Source organism: Dipodomys spectabilis, unplaced genomic scaffold (assembly GCF_019054845.1).
Source record: "Dipodomys spectabilis isolate Male_0828 unplaced genomic scaffold, ASM1905484v1 ptg000002l, whole genome shotgun sequence".
NCBI classification, from domain to species: Eukaryota; Metazoa; Chordata; class Mammalia; order Rodentia; family Heteromyidae; genus Dipodomys; species Dipodomys spectabilis.
The window spans coordinates 18,636,811-18,654,481 of NW_024870679.1; the positions used below are offsets into that span (position 1 = coordinate 18,636,811).

The following is a 17,671-nucleotide window of genomic DNA, read 5'->3' on the forward strand; positions in this document are numbered from 1 at the left end:
AATCCCTTTAATTACCACTTATCGGTACCCAACTCCCTCTTCCTCCTGAATCCATGCTTTTTGTATATTAATTTTTTTTCTGGTGCCCATTTGGGCTAGTTCAAGGCCTGACCCTGAACATTATCCCTGAGCTTTTTTTTTTTTTTTTTTTTGTCGGTCGTGGGGCTTGAACTCTGGGCCTGGGCGCTGTCCCTCAGCTCTTCAGCTCAAGGTGAGCACTCTACCACTTGAGCTACAGCGCCACTTCCGGTTTTCTGGTGGTTTATTGGAGATAGGAGTCTCACAGTCTCTCCTGCCGGGGCTGGCTTTGAACCGCGATCCTCAGATCTCAGCCTCCTGAGTAGCTAGGATTACAGGCGTGAGCCACCAGCTCCCGGCTATCCCTGAGCTTTTACACACAAGATTGGTGCTCTACCACTTGAGCCACATCTCTACTTCTGGCTTTTTGGTGGTTCATTGGAGGTAAGAGTCTCATGGACTTTCCTGCCCTGGCTGGCTTTGAACAAAGATCCTGTGATCTTAGCTTCTAAAGCAGTTAGGACTACAGGCATGAACCACCTGTGCCCAGCTAGACTGCAGTTTAGTTGGACACCTTAGGTGATAGTCCTATGGAATTAAGGACCTAGGATGGCTGCCTTACATGGGCTTTTTCTTAAAGGGAAATTTCTTCCAGATAGTCAGGTCTTATGTGCAGAGAAGTCTGAAAAGTCTGGTTCTTGAGAATAGGAGGAAGAAGCCATACCTTGTCCTTGCTTTCTTTTAGGAATTAAAAAACCGCATCTCTCAGTCACTGCCCCTGTCTCCACCCCTTCCTGCCCCTCCTTCAGAAAGCCAGCTAGGTGAAGTTCTTCCAAAATCAGGGTCTCTGGTGGCTGTCACTCGAAACCCCATTCCTTCTTTCAACCCGCCCTCTGCTGGGTTACATTGAGTCAGGCTGACCAGCTTTGTTGGGGAAGCTGACAGGGCTGAGAGAAGACTGAGGAGAGGCTGAGATGGAAGACCAGGCCTCCAGAGTTTGGCTGAAGGCAGAAAAGACCAACTGAGAGGTGTAAATCAGATCCTAAAGAAGGTATCAACTAGCTTGGGTGTTGTGTGGCTGGGCACAGGATTGCTTTAAGGCTGAGAAAATGGAGAGAAGAGGGATTGATGGAGAAGGGAAAAGTCATTTCTATGAAGGGGAGCAGAACCTATCTTTTCCTTCCTGCTCTTCATTTTATTTGGTGCTGTTACTGGGGCTTGAACTCAGGGTTCAAGTCCTGAGCATTGTTCCTTAGCTTGTTTGTTTGAAGGCTTGTGCTCTACCACTTGAGCCACAACTCCACCTGCTTTTTGTGGCTAATTGGAGATGCATCTCACAGACCTTTCCTGCTTGGGCCGGCTTTGAACCACAATCCTCAGACCTCAGCCTTCTGAGCAGCAAGGGTTAGAAGCGTGAGCCACCTGTACCCGGCTCTTTCTGTTCTCTTTGTTAGCAAAAAATGTCAAAGGACTGTTATGTTTCTCATTATATCTGGAGTGGGAAGAAAGAGGAAACTACAGCAAGAAGGGTCCAGAGAGGGGGAGATCATTTTCCTAAACACACATGTGAGTCAGAATACAGCTTTAGGAATGGAAGCCTGCACTTCTGCTCACTCTTGAGCTGGTGGAAACTGAGCCCAGGATGGCTGGACTGTGGGAGAAGCCAGTGATATTAACATAGTCCCAGTGTGTGGCTTCCTGAAATAATCTCTAACCCACAAACCCCAACTCCAATCCCTGAAATTGCCTTTAATTCCATAAATCTTTTCCCTAAATAATCGTGATCTCTCTTCTTCTTTTCTTTTTTTGGGGTGGGGGTGCTGTCTGTTCAGAACTTGGGCAGGCATTTACCATCCTTACATCCCTCCTCATTTTCCTTCTGGCTTCAGATTGCTGGAGTATTTGGGTAGGAGTGGGCAGTTTTATGGCATGGTGATGGTGTTCAGACTTGTGTGTGTCTGCCAGTCCCGGGGCTTAAACTCAGGGTCTGTGGTCAAGGCTAGAACTCTACCACTTGAGCCACGGCTCTACTTCTTTCTTTGGTAGTTAATTAGAGATAAGAGTCTCATAGACTTCTAGGCTGTTTTCAAACCACAGCCCTCAGATCTCAGCCTCCTGAGTAGCTAGGATTACAGGTGTGAGCCACTGGCATCGGGCTCACTGTGTGTGTATGCATGTGCCATCATTAGGATTTGAACTCGGGATAGAGGATGCTCCATCCTAGCTTTTTCCACTCAAGGCTGGCGCTCTAGTACTTGAGCCACACAGCTCCACTTCTGGCTTTTTGCTGGCTAATTGGACATGAGTCTCATAAACTTTTCAGCCAGCGCTGGCTTCAAACCTCAATCCTCAAATCCCAGCCTCCTGAGAAGCTACGATGATAGGCATGCGCCCCTCTTTTTCAACTACGCATTGAGCAGATTCCATGACCACCGAGGCCCCAGACGGCGGTAACATCACAAGGACTGTCTGAGAAAGTGCCGAAGGCCCCCCCCCCCCCCTTCCCGGGCGGGCGCAGGCTTACTCACCCCTGCTCGAGCGAAGCTTCGCCGACAGACGTGGGCTCTGGAGGGTCAGAAAACCCCTCCCTTTTCACTTCCATCTGGACCCAAGTGTGTGGTGCCTGGGGAACGAACGTGCGTCGGGATGAGGTCCGCACCCCGGGGCTGGGCCTCGGCGCGAGGCGCCCGGCCGGTCGGGCCGGACCCCGAACCCGCCCTCCGCCGCTCGGCTCGCCGGAGGAGTTGATTTCTCCCGCCTGGCCGGGAGTCCCTCCCCGTCCCCCGGGGCTCCGCCCTTCCGCCCCCCTCCCTGCCCCCTCCCCTCCGTCCCCTCCCTCCCCGCGGCCCGGGCGGGCTCGGGAGAGGACGGCCTCCGCCGGAGCCCGGGCCGGGCGGGGCCGCGGCGTCCAGCTGTGTGCTCGGCGCTCGGGCGGCCGCGGGCCCCGTCCCCGCCCGCCCCGTCCCCCGCCGCCCGCCGCCCGCCGCCGGTAAGTCCCGCTCTCCACCGCAAACTTTGTGATTCTGCCGCTGACTGCGGGTTCCGAGTGCGGACCCAGAGCCGAGCCGTCGCTGATTCGGGGTGGGGTTGGGGGTGAGGGGCCGGGCGGAGCCGCGGCGCTGATCGGGGCCCCCGGACCCCGATCTCCTCCCTGAGCCCCAAGCCGGGGCGCCCCGGCGGCGGCCGGCTCAACTTGGGAGCGCGGGCGTCCGGCCCCGCCGCCCCCTCCCGCTCGGGCCCGGCCCGCTCCCCCCCCCCCCGCCCTCTCCCCGGCGTCGTCGGCTCCCGGAGCCGCCCCGCCCCGCCGGGGCCCCCGCTCGCGGGCGCGCTCCGCGCGGGCCCCCCCTGCTCGCGCCCACCGCCCGGGGCGAGCCGGGGCCGGCGGAGGGCGGGGCCGCGGGGCCGGCGTGCCCGGGGCGGCGGGCGGGGCGGGGCGGGCGGCGTCGGGGCCGGACGGGGCGGAGCAGGCGGCATTTGCGGCCGGCGCCGGGGCGGAGAGTTGTGCGCCGGTCCCTGGGCCTGAGCTCGGGCCCGGGCTGGGGCGCCTGCGATGTCTCAAGATGGCGGAGCTGGGCGAATTAAAGGTACCGGGCCCTCCCCGCGCCGTCCGGACGGGTCCGGCGGGGCGTCGAGGCGGCGGGGCGAGTGGGGTCGGGCGCCGCGGGCTCCAGCGGCGCCCGGGACGAGGCGGGCCTCGCTGGCCGGGGACCGGCGCGGAGCCGCGGCGGGGCCGAGGCCCGGCTCTGGGGCGGGGCCGCGGCGGGCGCGAGGGTGGGTGGGGCCGAGGGCAGCCGCCGCCGTCGGGGGCCGGTGCAGGGGTGAGTGTGCAGGGGGTGGGTGGGGCCAGGGGAGCCGCTGTCGGGGGCTGGGGCGCGGGGGGCGGGGCCGCAGGCCGGGGCAGCGAGGTGTGCAGGGGCGGGTGTGCGGGGGGTGGGGCCAGGGGAGCCGCTGTCGGGGGCCCGTGCAGGGGTGGGTGTGCGGGGGTGGGTGCGCAGGGGCGGGTGTGCGGGTGGTGGGGCCAGGGAAGCCGCTGTCGGGGGCCAGTGCAGGGGTGGGTGTGCAGGGGCGGGTGTGCAGGGGGGTGGGGTCAGGGGAGGGGCCGGTGCAAGGGTGGGTGTGCAGGGGTGGGTGTGCAGGGGGGTGGGGTCAGGGGAGGGTCCGGTGCAGGGGTGGGTGTGCAGGGGTGGGTGTGCAGGGGTGGGTGTGCAGGGGGTGGGGTCAGGGGAGCCGCTGTCGGGCCCGTGCAGGGGTGGGTGTGCAGGAGCGGGTGTGCAGGAGCGGGTGTGCAGGGGCGGGTGTGCAGGGGGGTGGGGTCAGGGGAGCCGCTGTCAGGCCGTGCAGGGGTGGGTGTGCAGGGGCGGGTGTGCAGGGGCGGGTGTGCAGGGGGGCGGGGTTAGGGGAGGGGCCTGTGCAGGGGTGGGTGTGCAGGGGTGGGTGTGCAGGGGGGTGGGGTCAGGGGAGGGGCCGGTGCAGGGGTGGGTATGCAGGGGTGGGTGTGCAGGGGTGGGTGTGCAGGGGCGGATGTGCAGGGGTGGGTGTGCAGGGGTGGGTGTGCAGGGGTGGGTGTGCAGGGGGTGGGGTCAGGGGAGCCGCTGTCGGGCCCGTGCAGGGGTGGGTGTGCAGGAGCGGGTGTGCAGGGGTGGGTGTGCAGGGGGGTGGGGTCAGGGGAGCCGCTGTCGGGCCGGTGCAGGGGTGGGAGGAGTCGGGAGCTGCTGGTGGGAGGGGGCGGGGCCGGGACCTCCGTGGCAAGGGTGTGCAGGGGTGGTGGCTCTCAGAGAAGAAGCCACTGTGGGGGGCCCAGGCACAAGGCTGCGGGGAGGCCAGCCCTGGACTAGGGGTGCTTGTAGGGACCCCGTGGTGTGGTAGGGAGGAGAGCATGAGCCAAATGTGCCAGTGAGGAACTGGGGTACTTGTGAGGGAGGCAGGCAGGTGGGGGGGGGGAGGCAGCGGAGACTTGGAGCTGCCGCCCGAACCGGTGCCCTGGACAGTGCCAGTGGGTGGCTGAGACTTGGGGGACGGGGGTCCTGCAGATGGAGAGGAACCAGTCCTGCCTCGGGTCTCTGGAGAGCTGGCACCCGGGCGGGAAGGAGGCCCCAGGTATCAGCGGAGAGGAATTAGAGGTACTAAGGGGAAGCTCATTCTTTAAAAGGTGTGTGGAATGCCTGAGATCTGAGGATGGTGGTTCAAAGCTGCCCAGGCAGGAAAGACCATGATACTCTTTATTTCCAAATAACCATCAAAAGGCTGGAAGTGGAGTGTGGGCTCAAATGGTAGAGTGCCAGCCTGGAGCTGTGGGACTGCACCCAGGTCCTGAGTTCAAGCCTCAGTATAAGCCCTTGCTCACGCACGTGTGCCCACCCCCACGTCCATGCTGAAGCCTCCAGTGGAAGACTGGCTGGGCCTGCCTATGACATGGTTTCCTAGAGAGTCAGGAGGGACTTCCCACCACCACCACACGGCTGAGGGAAGCACATCAGAGGACATGGCCCAGAGTCTTAAGTCACTGGTTCCTCCCCCTGCCTCTTGCCTCTGACCCATCCTTTGAAGTTCTGCTGTGGCACCTGGCAGCAGTGAGGTCAACCCGTTGGGCCCAGGCCATTTATTAGTATGGGGGCTCGAGCTGAGGGCCTGCGCACCCTTAACTTGGGCCCTTAACTCAAGGCTAGTGCTCTACCACTTCAGGCCACAGCTCCATTTTGTGATTTTTGGTAGTTAATTGGAGATAAGTTGTGCAGACTTTCCTACCCAGCTAACTATAAATCAGGATCCTCAGATCTTTGCTTTCCATGTAGTCCCTGGTGCTTGGTCCAACCCCTTTGAAGGAGCTTTTTTTCTCATTTTTTTTTGGGGGGGGGGCGGGTAGTTGCCTCTCCTAGGCTTTGAACTCTGGGCCTGGGTGTTGTCCCTGAGCTTTTGTGTTCAAGGCTAGTTAGTGCTCTACCACTTGAGCCACAGCTCCACTTTTGGCTTTTTGGTGGCTAACTGGAGATGAGTCTCATGGAATTTCCTGCCTGGGATGGCCTTGAACCCCAGTCCTCAGAGCTCAGCCTCCTGAGTAGCTGGGATTACAGGTGTGTCACTGTTGCTGGGCCGGAGGAACTTTTGATGCTGTTGGCTTGGCCCAGCATTGTCCTCATTCGTTGAGAACTCTGCCTCTCTACCTTGTGTGTGTGTGTGTGTGTGTGTGTGTGTGTGTGTGTGTGTGTGTGTGTGTGATTTTCTTCATGGAGGAGAAGCAGGAAAGTAGTTCTTGCCAGATTTACTCAGCGTACATGAACTAATGATCTTCCCTATGAGTTTTTATCCTGTTACCCTTCCAGAAAAATAGGACTGAGAGTGGTTCTATAAATGAGGGCAAGAAAGGATTTGGGGGAGTTAGGGGAATTGAACTCTGACCTACACACCCTGGCCATACCCTAGGCAGGGAGGCTCCTGACTGTAGTCCTGTCCACTTGTGATGCAGGCCGATGTGAGGAGGATGGAGGTTGGAGGCCAGCTCGGAGGGTTGGAGGGAATGCGTGGTGGTGAGCCTCTGTAGTTACAGCTATGGAGCAGCACTAGAATGAGGACACACAAAGATGAGACTCATGGGAAAACAAATTTAAGGAAGTTTGGGGGGCGGGGCTGGAGTGGTAGAGTACCTACATAGCAGACACCAAGTCCTGAGTTCAAAACAAAGCAACAACCAAACATGGCCCCAAAAGCTTGAGGCTTGGGGAAACCCCGGGGTAAATGGAGGAGGTTGGGAGGGGGTGGTCTGAGGACGTGATGCTCCAGCCATCTGTTCTCGTTCTTCCCTGTGGGGCTGTCTGGCCTGAATCCTCTCTTCCCTCTGTCTCTGGTCTCTTCTTTTCTCTTCACTGGAGGCTGGGTTGAGTCTGAGGGTCTGGCAGGGGGAGGGAGGGGACAGATAATCCGATTATGTATGAGAGTCCCGGTTAGGGGGGCCTGCTGACCATAGCCGGCTCTCTGCCCTCTTCTCTCCCTTTGGCCAGCTTCCAGACATGAGAAGTCCGGGTAAGCTCTGGGAGGTGCTGGTGAGGTGGGCCAGAAGGGGCTGGCATGGCACTTGCCGTGTCCCCTTGGCCAGGCCCGCCAGTGTTAGGGGGATTCTCAAGCTGTTCTCTTCTTCTACAGCACATGGTGATGAGCTTCCGCGTGTCTGAGCTCCAGGTACTCCTTGGCTTTGCTGGCCGGAACAAGAGTGGACGCAAGCACGAGCTCCTGGCCAAGGCCTTGCACCTCCTCAAGTCCAGCTGCGCCCCCAGCGTCCAGATGAAAATCAAGGAGCTGTACCGCCGGCGCTTCCCCCGGAAGCCGCTGGGGCCCTCCGACCTCTCCCTGCTCTCCCTGCCCCCTGGCTCCTCTCCTGTCGGCTCTCCCGGCCCTCTGGCTCCCATCCCCCCTGCTCTCCTGACCCCTGGCACCTTACTGGGCCCCAAGCGGGAGGTGGATCTCCACCCCCCTTTGCCCCAGCCTGTACACCCTGATGTCACCATGAAACCGTTGCCCTTCTATGAAGTCTACGGGGAGCTCATCCGGCCGACCACCCTCGGTATGGCGCTCTGCCGTCCCTCAGTCTTTCTAAAATGCCAGGGTTGTTTTATTTTTTGGTGCTGGTATTGAGGCCCCAACTTAGGGCCTGGGCATTGTCCCTTAGGTTTTTCACTCAAGGCTGGGGCTCTACCACTTGAGCCACATCTTCACTTCTGGCTTTTTGGTGATTAATTGGAAATAAGAATCTCATAGACTTTGCTGCCCAGGTTGGTTTCGAATCGTGATCCTCATCAGATCTCAGCCTCCTGATTAGCTTAGGACTATAGGTGTGAACCACCAGTGCCCAGCCAGACTCCAGCTTGGTTGGACTCCTCTCTTTGGTGTTAGTCCTCGGGGATGAGCAATCTAGGATAGCTGCCTTGTGCAGGCTTGGGAATAACCATGTTTTGTGTCTTTAGCCTCTACTTCTAGCCAGCGGTTTGAGGAAGCACACTTCACCTTTGCGCTCACACCCCAACAAGTGCAGCAGATTCTCACATCCAGGTGCGTCTCCTTCTGTCTTCTGCACCCTCCTGGGTGCTTCCCTTCACTCCGTCGCCTCACTTTCCTTTTCCTCCCCCCATCCTCCCTCCCTACTCCCATACCCCTGCTTTGCCTCTCACTCACATGTCTCTTTTCTCAGTCTTTTGGATGTTTAGCTCTGTGTGTGTGTGTGTGTGTGTGTGTGTGTGTGTGTGTGTGTGTGTGTATACACAAGCATGCACATGCCAATACTGAGGCTTGAACTCAGGCCTCACACTCCATTTGGCTTTTTCACTCAAGACTGACACTCTACCAGAACCACACCTCTACTTCCGGCTTTTTGCTGGTTAATTGGAGATAACAGTTTATCATAGACTTTTCTGCTCAGGTTGACTTTGAACTAGGATCCTCAGATCTCAGCTTCCTGAGTAGCTAGGATAATAGGTGGGAGCCGCCAGTACCTGGTGTGGACCTCTAACTTTGTGCCCACTCACCCTGGCTCTCTGAAGGCCATATTCTAATATCTCTCTTTTTCCCTCCCTGCTTCAGAGAGGTTCTGCCAGGAGCCAAATGCGATTACACCATCCAGGTGCAGCTAAGGTGAGTTGCTTTTCCTTCTTCCCTGTGAGGCTCCCTTTAAAGGAGAGAGGGAATGAAACTGGGGTGTGGTGGGCACTCCTGTCCTTGCACTCTGCCACGCTCATGCCAGCCCCGTGTCTACCTGATGCCGAGGGCTTCAGTTATCTAGGAATGGGTTTCCTGAGTCTCCTGCCTTTGTGTCTCAGTGGGCGGTGTCAGTGGCTCGCTCTTGTCATCCTGTCTGCTCCAGAGGCTGACCTCTGAAGATCCTGGTTTGAGGCCAGCCTGGACAGAAAAGTCTTAATGAGACTCTTATCTCCAGGGATCTTCCAGCAAAAAGCTGGAAGTGGAGGTGTGGCTCAAGTGGTAGTGTGTCAGCCTTGAAAGAAGAGCCAAACAAGAGTGCAAGGCCCTGAGTTCAAACCCTCGTACGTACTGGCACTACAACAAAACAAATAGAGCTGCCTCCCTCCCTCTCTCTGTCTGTCCTCTCTCTCACCAGGTTCTGCCTCTGTGAGACCAGCTGCCCCCAGGAGGATTATTTCCCCCCCAACCTCTTTGTCAAGGTCAATGGGAAGCTGTGCCCCCTGCCGGTAAATATGTCTTCCCTTCTGGTAGTCACCCTTCCCTGCTCTGGTTCCAAGAGATCTACCTAGCACAGGGTTGACACACGGCAGATTCTCTGTTTCTTTTTTTTTTTTTTTTTTGGCTCCGGTCGTGGGGCCTGAACTCTGGGCCTGGGTGCTATCCCTCAGCTCTTCAGCTCAGCCATAGCGCCACTTCCAGCTTTTTTCTTTTTGCTTATGTGGTGCTGAGGAATCGAACCCAGGGCCTCAGGCATGCAAGGCAAGCGCTCTACTGCTGAGCCACCTTCCCAGCCCCAGATTCTCTGTTTCTTGAGTAAGTCAATATCATGTAGAAAGGGAGTATTAAAAGAGGGCCGAATACACTTTCCTGTCAGAGCCAGAGGAGGGAGATGTGGTCAGTCCAAAGGGTCAGAAAAGACTTCTTAGAAATCATGACTCCAGATGTGGCCCAAGCCGTAGCATGCCAGCCTTGAGCAAAAAATGCCAAGCGAGAGAGCACAAGACCCTGAGTTCAAGTCCCAGTACTGGCACACACACACACAAAAATCATGAGCCCAGAGCTGGAAGCAGGGATAGTGTTGCTGTTGCTCCCATTCAGGGACGCAGGGATGAGTTCCTCGTTCCTCAGTCCATAAACAAGCTCTCCTTTCCCCAGGAGCGAACCCTCACGCACCGCTAGGTGCTAGTGCCCCCGCATCGTGCAGCACTAACTGCGCCCCTGCGCGTGTGGTCATGAGGGAGCTGGCCTGCCTTCCTGGGAGGGAGGAAGCTGAGGGCTTTCTGCTGTTGTGAGAGCCAAGCTCCCTCTCCACTGACCAGTGCCACCACCACCCTGCCCCTCCCCCAGGGCTACCTTCCCCCCACCAAGAACGGCGCTGAGCCCAAGAGGCCCAGTCGCCCCATCAACATCACAGCCCTGGCTCGACTCTCAGCCACCGTGCCCAACACCATCGTGGTCAACTGGTCCTCCGAGTTCGGACGGGTGAGTGAAGCTGTAAGAAGTGTCTGGCCGGGCGTGCTGTGGGCGGAAGGAGGTCACCCAGGGCCCCAGCTTGGGGACTCATGATTCAAAAGGGGGGGCGGGGGTGGTATGAGGAGCAGAGGCTAATTCTCCCCCTCCCTCCCCTGCCCCCCACAAGTAGAATTACTCCTTGTCTGTGTACCTGGTGAGGCAGTTGACCGCAGGGACCCTTCTGCAAAAACTCAGAGCAAAGGGTATCAGGAACCCAGACCACTCCCGGGCGCTGAGTGAGTAACGCCCCTCCCTCCCCCGGTGCTGCTCAAGGGTGGGCCTCTAGCCTCCCTCCTGTCACACAAACCCCGTGCTCCCTGTCTTTCTCGCATCCTTTGTGTTGGAGGTGTCAGCGAGGATGCCCTTGTTTCTGTCGGGTCTGTCTGCTTCGTGCCTCCCAGACCCGAAGCCTGCTCTCCCCGGTGAGGGTGGTCCTTCCCTGAGAGCCGAGGGATTGCCCTTCTAACCTCACATGCTTCCATTCCTTCCAGGTCCTTTCTTAGCCATCTTAAGCCTCTTCAGGGATGCTGGGCAGGGGGGTGGGGGGTGCGGGGTGGGGTCCCTTCTTCTACACCTTTCTGCCGCATCCAGTTCTACCCTGTGTTACATCCCACTGGTCCCCAAACATGCTCCCAGCGGGCGCTCAGCCCTGGCTCTGCCTCCGTTTCAGTCAAGGAGAAGCTGACTGCTGACCCTGACAGTGAAGTGGCCACAACAAGTCTCCGGGTGTCCCTCATGTGCCCGGTGCGTACCGGGGGAAGGGAAGTGGGGTGGGGGTCGGGGGACTCTGGACTCCAATGAGTGTTCTTAGCAGCGCTCAAGGGAGGTTCTCTACAACGGAACCAGTGGGGCTTTTATTTATGTTCCGAGGGGTTTCAGGTCGACACGTCCCTGTGTGTATGTCGTGCCCTGCAACAGACTCCTCTCCTTCCAAAACCACGCCTCCATGACGCTCTCCCTCACCCCAGCCCCAAGCCAACCTCGGCAAGATTCACTGCCATTTTCACACTCATGCATAGTGTCTTGCCCGTGTTTATTCTCCTCCCCCTTCTCCATCAGCCCTCCCTCCCAGACAAGATTGGCTTGCCTTCCTAGCATTCTTTTTTTTCTTTTTTCTTTTGGTGCCAGTCCCGGGGTTTGAACTCGGGGCCTGGGTGCTGTCTCTGAGTTTCTTTGCTCAAGGCTAGCACTCTACCACTTGAGCCACAGCTTCACTTTGGATTTTTCTGAGTAGTTTATTGGAGATAAGCGTTTCACAGACTTTCCTGCCTGGGCTGGCTTCAAACTGTGATCCTCAGATCTCAGCCTCCTGAGTAGCTAGAATTACAGGTGTGAGCCACCAGTGCCTGGCCCTATCATTTCTTTCTTTTTCTTTTTTGGTGGTCCAGGGTCTTGAGCTCTGGGGCTGGACACTGTCCCTGAGCTTCTTTCACTCAAGGCTAGTGCTCTACCACTTGAGCTACAGTGCTACTGGCTTTTTCTGAGTAGTTTATTGGAGAAAAGAGTCTCTTGCCCTTCCCTGCTGGTTTTGAACTGTGATCCTCAGATCTCAGCCTCTTGAGTAGCTAGGATTACTGGTGTGAGCCACTGGCTCCAGCTTTCTTTTCCAAAGTGTCTGTCAGTTGTTGAGAGGGGTTTCACCATGGCTCCTGGTGGGGATGTGACTGGAGCGCTCTCTTCTCCTCAGCTTGGGAAGATGCGGCTGACCGTCCCGTGCCGGGCCCTCACCTGTGCCCACTTGCAGAGCTTCGATGCCGCCCTCTATCTACAGATGAATGAGAAGAAGCCAACCTGGACCTGCCCTGTGTGTGACAAGAAGGCTCCCTACGAGTCTCTTATTATTGATGGGTAAGGACATTCTCCTCTTCTGTGACATCCTCTATGCTTCCCCCCTCCCCCCTCCCCTTTTTTATGCAAGTCCTGGGTCTTGAACTCAGGGCCTTTCACTCTACTCTCGCTTGGCCTTTTCACTTTAGGCTGGGTCTGCACGTGCTCTAGCTGCCCAGTGACACTCCCCAGCTCTTTCTTCACTTAATTCCCATGACAACTCAGATCTAGTAGTGTGGGTAGTACTTGCCGCACAGATGAGGTAAAGAGAGGCATCGCAGGACTGCGGCCACTGCTGGGGCCGTCTCCCAGACTCATGAATCCCTGTCTTGCCACTCCCTCAGTTTATTCATGGAGATTCTTAATTCCTGTTCGGATTGTGAGGAGATCCAGTTCATGGAAGATGGATCCTGGTGCCCAATGAAACCCAAAAAGGAGGCGTCTGAGGTTTGCCCCCCGCCAGGGTATGGGCTGGATGGTGAGTGACCCCCTGTCCCCCAGCCAAGCTACATCTTCGGTGACCCTTCTTCTGAGACACAGCCCTCTTACATCCCTAGGCCTCCAGTATAGTGCAGTCCAAGAAGGAAATGCACCAGAGAGCAAGAAGAAGGTTGAAGTGATTGACTTGACCATAGAAAGCTCATCTGACGAGGAGGATCTGCCCCCTGCCAAAAAGCACTGCCCTATCCCCTCGACCACCATCCCAGCCCTACCTGGAAGCAAAGGGTATGAGGAAATGGCAGAAGATGAGCTGGGAGGCAGGGGAAAGGTAGAGGGAGGGGACAGAGAGTGGATTTGGGCACCTGTGGTTCACGAGCCTCCCAGATCTTCTGTCCACAGAATCCTGACACCTGGTCACCAGCCATCTGTGCTGCGGAGCCCAGCAGGCACCCTGGGCAGCGACTTCTTGTCCAGTCTCCCGATACATGACTATCCACCAGCCTTCCCCCTGGGGGCCGATATCCAAGGTATGACCTTGCCCCAAACTCTCTTGTTCCTTTCCAAAGCTAAAGGCACAGTGGGTGTATGCCCATCCTAGGACTTGAACTCAGGGCCTGGGCACTGGCCCGTAGCTTTTCCACTTAAGGCTGGTACTCTAACATGTGAGCCAGAGCTCTACCTCCAGCCTTTTGGTGGTTAATTTAAGAGTCTCACTTTCTTTCCTGATGCTAGCTTCTAACCGGGACCTTCAGATCTCAGCCTCCTGAGTTGCTGGGTTTATAGGCGTGAACCACCAGTGGAGGGCCCGTGGGCACTTTTGTTTTAGGAGATGAAGGGGTCAGAGAGTAGGCTGATTTTGATTTTTTTTTTTTTCTTACCAGGTTTAGATTTATTTTCTTTCCTTCAGACAGAAAGTCAGGTAAGTAATGCCTACTTTTCTCAGAAGATCTGAGACTGGAAGCTTCCTTTCTAGGCTCTGATGGTACCCTCCCCATCTGGGGACCTAAGTCTGCTTTTCAGTAGGGTAGCAGCTATATTTTCTTGCTCAGTTCCCTCTGGTACTTCCGCCTCCAACTCAGTTTTAGTGTTGAGCTCTGTTTGGTCAAGACATTTCAGCATAGCTGTCCCGCCTCCTTGCCCCCCCACCTGCCCTAACCGGACATTCCACACATATTAGAGGCCCCAAAAACCTAGCCAGCTGAGCTGTTGGGCAGTGGAAAGGCAGGGCAAGGGGAGGGGTTCAGGGAAATAAGGCAGAGTCAGAGAATCCCCGCAAGTGTTTGGAGACTTGGCGTGGTCGCCAGGGAGAAGTTTCAACTGCGCCCCTTCCTTCCTTCTCCCCAGCACTATGGGCCTTCCGTCATCACTTCCACAGATGAACAGGACACCCTCGGCCACTTCTTCCAGTACCGGGGGACCCCTTCCCACTTTCTGGGCCCACTGGCCCCCACGTTGGGGAGCTCGCACCGCAGCTCCACTCCAGCGCCCCCTCCTGGCCGAGTCAGCAGCATTGTGGCTCCTGGGGGGGCCTTGAGGGAGGGGCATGGAGCCGCCCTGCCCTCAGCCCCCTCTCTGGCTGGCTGCCGCTCAGACGTCATCTCCCTGGACTGAGATCTTAGGATTGTGGAACTTTCGTTGCCCCGAACATTGAGAGAACATACTGTGGAGGCCCAGCCCTGGTGCCCTGGCCACCCTTAACCGCCCGGGGAGGAGGGCTGGGCAAAAAGCCAGACAGATCGACATGGACCCCTGGTTTGGGGCTCATGTCTGCCTAACATGGCCCACCATACCCAAAGGGTTAATACTGACCCCCTTTTTAAGGATATTGGGGTCTATTTTTGGAAATGCCCTTTAGGTAGGAGGTATGTTCACTAGGCAAAGGAGGCAAGTGGAGGGCCCATGAGTTGGGGGGAAGAGCCATCCCCCTGTCTATGGTCTGTTGGGGGAGGGGTCTTTTCTTCCCAAGGTGCCCTCTACCAAACCAACCAGCCATGCTTCTGATGTTCATTCCGTTCCATTTGGCCACGCAGTTGGCAATTTCACAGATAACAGAAAACTCTATTTTGGGCTGCAGAAATTTTCTTTTTCTTTTGTACATAAACTAAATAAGAAAAACCAAAACACTCCAAAGATGACTTCCCCTGTCTCTGTCTGATCTGACTGAGGAGGAGACAAGGCCTTAGTTGATCCTGGGGTTAGGGAACAGAGAACACCTGGCCTATTTACTTAGGTCTGTTTTTATTGATATATTTAAGTTCACTTTTTTTCTTTTTTTCTTGTGGTACTGGGGGATTGAACCCAGGGCCTCTCTTATGTTCTAGACAAATGCTGTGTCTTAGTTGAAGTAGAGCCCTTGTGTATGTATTTGTTTTTGAAAAAGGGTATTACTGACTTGCCTGGGGTGGTCCTGAACTCATGATCCTCCCGCCTCTGCCTCCTAAAGTAGCTGGGATTCAGGAGTGTGCCACCATGCCTGGCTCAATTCACAGTATTTCTTATGCCAAACATCCCAAGGCCTAAGCCACTAGAGACCTGCGTCCCTGTGGTAGGCCTGGTTCTTTCTGCACCTTTTCTGGGAGGACCCTCGTCTCTTCCTTCCCAGTTTTTCAGGCCCCCTTTGGGGCCTAGGACCTATGTTGTAATTTTACTTTTTATTCCCAAAGTTGTAGCGAAGTTCTCACCCATAATAAAGGTTGTGACTATTGCTCGAGTGTCACGGTGGGCCAGGGAGGGGATTACATGCCTCACCAGCGCCCTGGGAGGGTCCACATGTTCCCATGTTGTCTCCTTCCTTTACTGTCTCCGGATTCATATGAGCTCCGCTTGCACCTGAAGGGGCCGTGTTACATGGAGCATTCCCAAAGAGCATCCATCTCCCCTTTCCCAGCCCAAAGAACAGGAGAGCGTTCCGGTGCATTGCTCAGGCACCCTCATGTCGCTCCTCACTCTTACCTGTCCAGATATTGCAACCAGAGCCCAAGGGCAAACTTGCTTGCAGTGCTAACCGTCTCTCTCCTCGGTGGCTGGGTGGTCATGGGCAGGTCCAGAGATCCAGAGTTCTCCATCTGCTAACTCAATTGCACTGGATTGCAACACCTTCTGTCTGGATTGTACGTTGGAGCTTACAAAGTTTAGGTGATTTAATCTCCCACCTACTACAGGAGGTGGGTGGGTGTTGCCCGCATGCTAAGGGAAGGAATGTGTTGAAGGTGATTGGAGTGACTTGTTCCTGTGGAAGAGCTAAGACTCAAATCTAGGTTTTTGGTGCCAGGTGGTTGGAACAAGAACCCTTGGGAATCTGGTGGCCATTGGTTTTCTGAATGCGTATGTGTGCTGATCTTGGGACTTGAACTCACAGCCTGGGCCCTGTCCCTTAGCTTTTTAGCTCCAGGCTGGAGCTCTGCCACTTGTTGTCAGGGCAGGCTTTGAACTCCACCATCACATCTCAGCCTTCTGAGTAGGATTACAGGCATGAGCTAATTCTGTCTTGAAAAGAAGAAAGGAAGTGTGTGTGTGTGTGTGTGTGTGTGTGTGTGTGTGTGTGGTCTAAGGGAGAAAGGAATTCTTACAGGACATAGGGTGGCAGGTCCTCTGGGAGAGAGCTCGCTGACCGCAGCTGCCACATCTGGTTCCAGCCATGTGATGGCACTCACCTTCTGTGGGTCTGCTTGGATTCTGGCCTGGGAATAGATAACACTGACCCTCTCCTGAAGTCTCTTTCCTAATCATGGCCTGCCCACAGGTAGAGTGAAGAGACGGGGGACACAGGTGAGGTTAGCTCCTACCTTGCACTTAATTGTAGAACCAGGTAGTATGGGCTAGTGACCAGATCTCTTTCTCATCCACCCGCCGGGCTTACCTGCAGCTGCTGCTGGAACTCCGGGGAGATGAGCAGCAGTGTTTATGACACTTGCGTAAAGAGAGATTTAGGGTGAAACCTGCTGGCCCTCTAATCTGAGAGGTGGAAGGGTAGCTAGGGTACAGGAGAGTACTTGGAGGTGCGGTATTCCCGGTGGCCAGGGCAGCAAGGGCTGTTTGGTGGACTTGGGGGTGGGGGGTGGGCGGTTGTAAACAAGGCCCCATCTCACCTCCCACAACCCCAGAGGGGCCAAGAGAACTGGCCATGGGGAAGACATAGTCCGCTTTCCTCCCGCGGCTCTCGCAGCCCTCCATCGAGCAGCTGGGGGTCAAAGGCGACAGGTCAGGGTGGCCGAAGCCCCACTCCAAGTCCCGGGAGCCCTCACTCAGCCCACACTCAAGGCGGCCGGTCTGGCTCGGGGAGGTGCAGATGGGGAGGGACGTCCCGTACCTCCTCCTCCAGCTCCACCTGCCCACCTGCAAGAAAGCCAGGCCATGAGGGACGGCTGCCTCCACAGGGACCCCATTAAAGTTCATACCCCCCTCCAGCGGACGGTTAGTCCCCCAGTCCTCACCTGCGAGTCCTTCGGGTCAACAAGATTTTCCTGTCCCTGGACTGCAGGAGCGAGGCCACACCCAGGCCACGCCTCGGTCCCCATGCAGCAGGTCCCCATGCAGCGCGGCGCTGGTCCAGGGCTGCAAAGGCAGAAAGGGGGGTCGCTGACGAGAGGGGGACCCCAGGTCGGGGGGGGGAGGCGCTACCCCCCCCCCCACGGGCCCTGGAAGGCTACGCGGGCCGCACCCCGACCCCCGCGGGGCCCTCTCCGGAACTGGAGCGGAAGCCGGGCCGAGGGCCCCGGAAACGGCCGGTCCAAGAGGACGAACCGCGGCAGGCCGCAGTGCGAGGGCCGCGGCCGCACAGGCTCTGCGCGAAGCCGGCGGGCGTCCGGCGCCCCGACAGCACCAGCAGCGCCGGGCCTCCGCCACGCCGCGCGCCGCGGCCGCCCCCTGGCGGCCCGCGCGGGGACCCCGGCTCCCCAGCCTCCCCCACGCCCCCGCCGGTGATTCGTCTCTGAGCCAGACGCCCACGACGCGCGGCGCCACGACTGGACCTCCGGGCCTCGGGTGGGCCCGCCACGCTGGCGCTCCACCGTTTGAGCCGCTGCCTTTCCCCCTAGACTTCTGGCGAGGGGGTGCGGTGAATTCCGCTTGCCCAGGCTAGCTTTGGACGAGCGTGCTTGGCACGGCCTTCCCGAGAAACAAGGCAGGCCATGTTGTGATCCTGCCTCCCCCTTCTTTCAGTTCCCGCACAAGTAAACTTCCCCAGTTC

The 17,671-nt window shown here is 57.3% G+C and overlaps 2 protein-coding genes and 1 long non-coding RNA gene across 7 annotated transcripts; 1 reads left to right on the forward strand and 2 right to left on the reverse strand.

Moving 5' to 3' along the window:
- Positions 1-1,012: 1,012 nt before the first annotated feature.
- On the forward strand, positions 1,013-15,188 carry Pias3 (protein inhibitor of activated STAT 3). Of its 5 annotated transcripts, none has more exons than XM_042681826.1 (14): positions 1,013-1,069; positions 7,156-7,573; positions 7,974-8,058; positions 8,587-8,637; positions 9,119-9,209; positions 10,051-10,185; positions 10,346-10,451; positions 10,886-10,959; positions 11,903-12,063; positions 12,387-12,520; positions 12,600-12,768; positions 12,868-13,010; positions 13,365-13,402; positions 13,828-15,188. In XM_042681826.1, exons 2-14 carry the CDS (start codon positions 7,159-7,161, stop codon positions 14,092-14,094), a joined length of 1,869 nt encoding a protein of 622 aa, XP_042537760.1. In that variant the 5' UTR covers positions 1,013-1,069; positions 7,156-7,158; the 3' UTR covers positions 14,095-15,188. The 5 variants fall into 5 exon arrangements, with proteins under 5 accessions (XP_042537760.1, XP_042537767.1, XP_042537752.1 ...); XM_042681833.1 differs by lacking the exon at positions 1,013-1,069 and adding an exon at positions 2,985-3,007; XM_042681818.1 differs by lacking the exon at positions 1,013-1,069 and adding an exon at positions 3,482-3,602 and having other exon boundaries at positions 12,883-13,010.
- Positions 14,721-15,604, reverse strand: LOC122109441. Its single transcript, XR_006147702.1, has 2 exons — positions 15,436-15,604; positions 14,721-15,312 (listed from the first exon to the last, which is right to left on the reverse strand). It is a non-coding gene; the product is annotated as an uncharacterized LOC122109441 (long non-coding RNA).
- A 126-nt stretch (positions 15,605-15,730) lies between these two features.
- Nudt17 (nudix hydrolase 17) lies at positions 15,731-17,614 on the reverse strand. The gene is given in 11 exon segments (XM_042685085.1): positions 15,731-15,736; positions 16,053-16,163; positions 16,343-16,424; positions 16,486-16,526; positions 16,572-16,591; positions 16,594-16,663; positions 16,793-16,847; positions 16,917-17,045; positions 17,047-17,061; positions 17,173-17,266; positions 17,587-17,614. Coding segments are annotated over 11 exon segments (651 nt in total).
- Between the last annotated feature and the right edge of the window lie 57 nt (positions 17,615-17,671).

Coding starts and splice junctions, on each gene's coding strand:
- Pias3 (XM_042681809.1), top strand. CDS start 3,579: ATGGCGGAGCTGGGCGAATTAAAG. Junction 13,011..13,364: donor CCTGGGGGCCGATATCCAAG/GTATGACCTTGC, acceptor TTTTCTTACCAG/GTTTAGATTTATTTTCTTTC. Junction 13,403..13,827: donor TCCTTCAGACAGAAAGTCAG/GTAAGTAATGCC, acceptor CCTTCTCCCCAG/CACTATGGGCCTTCCGTCAT.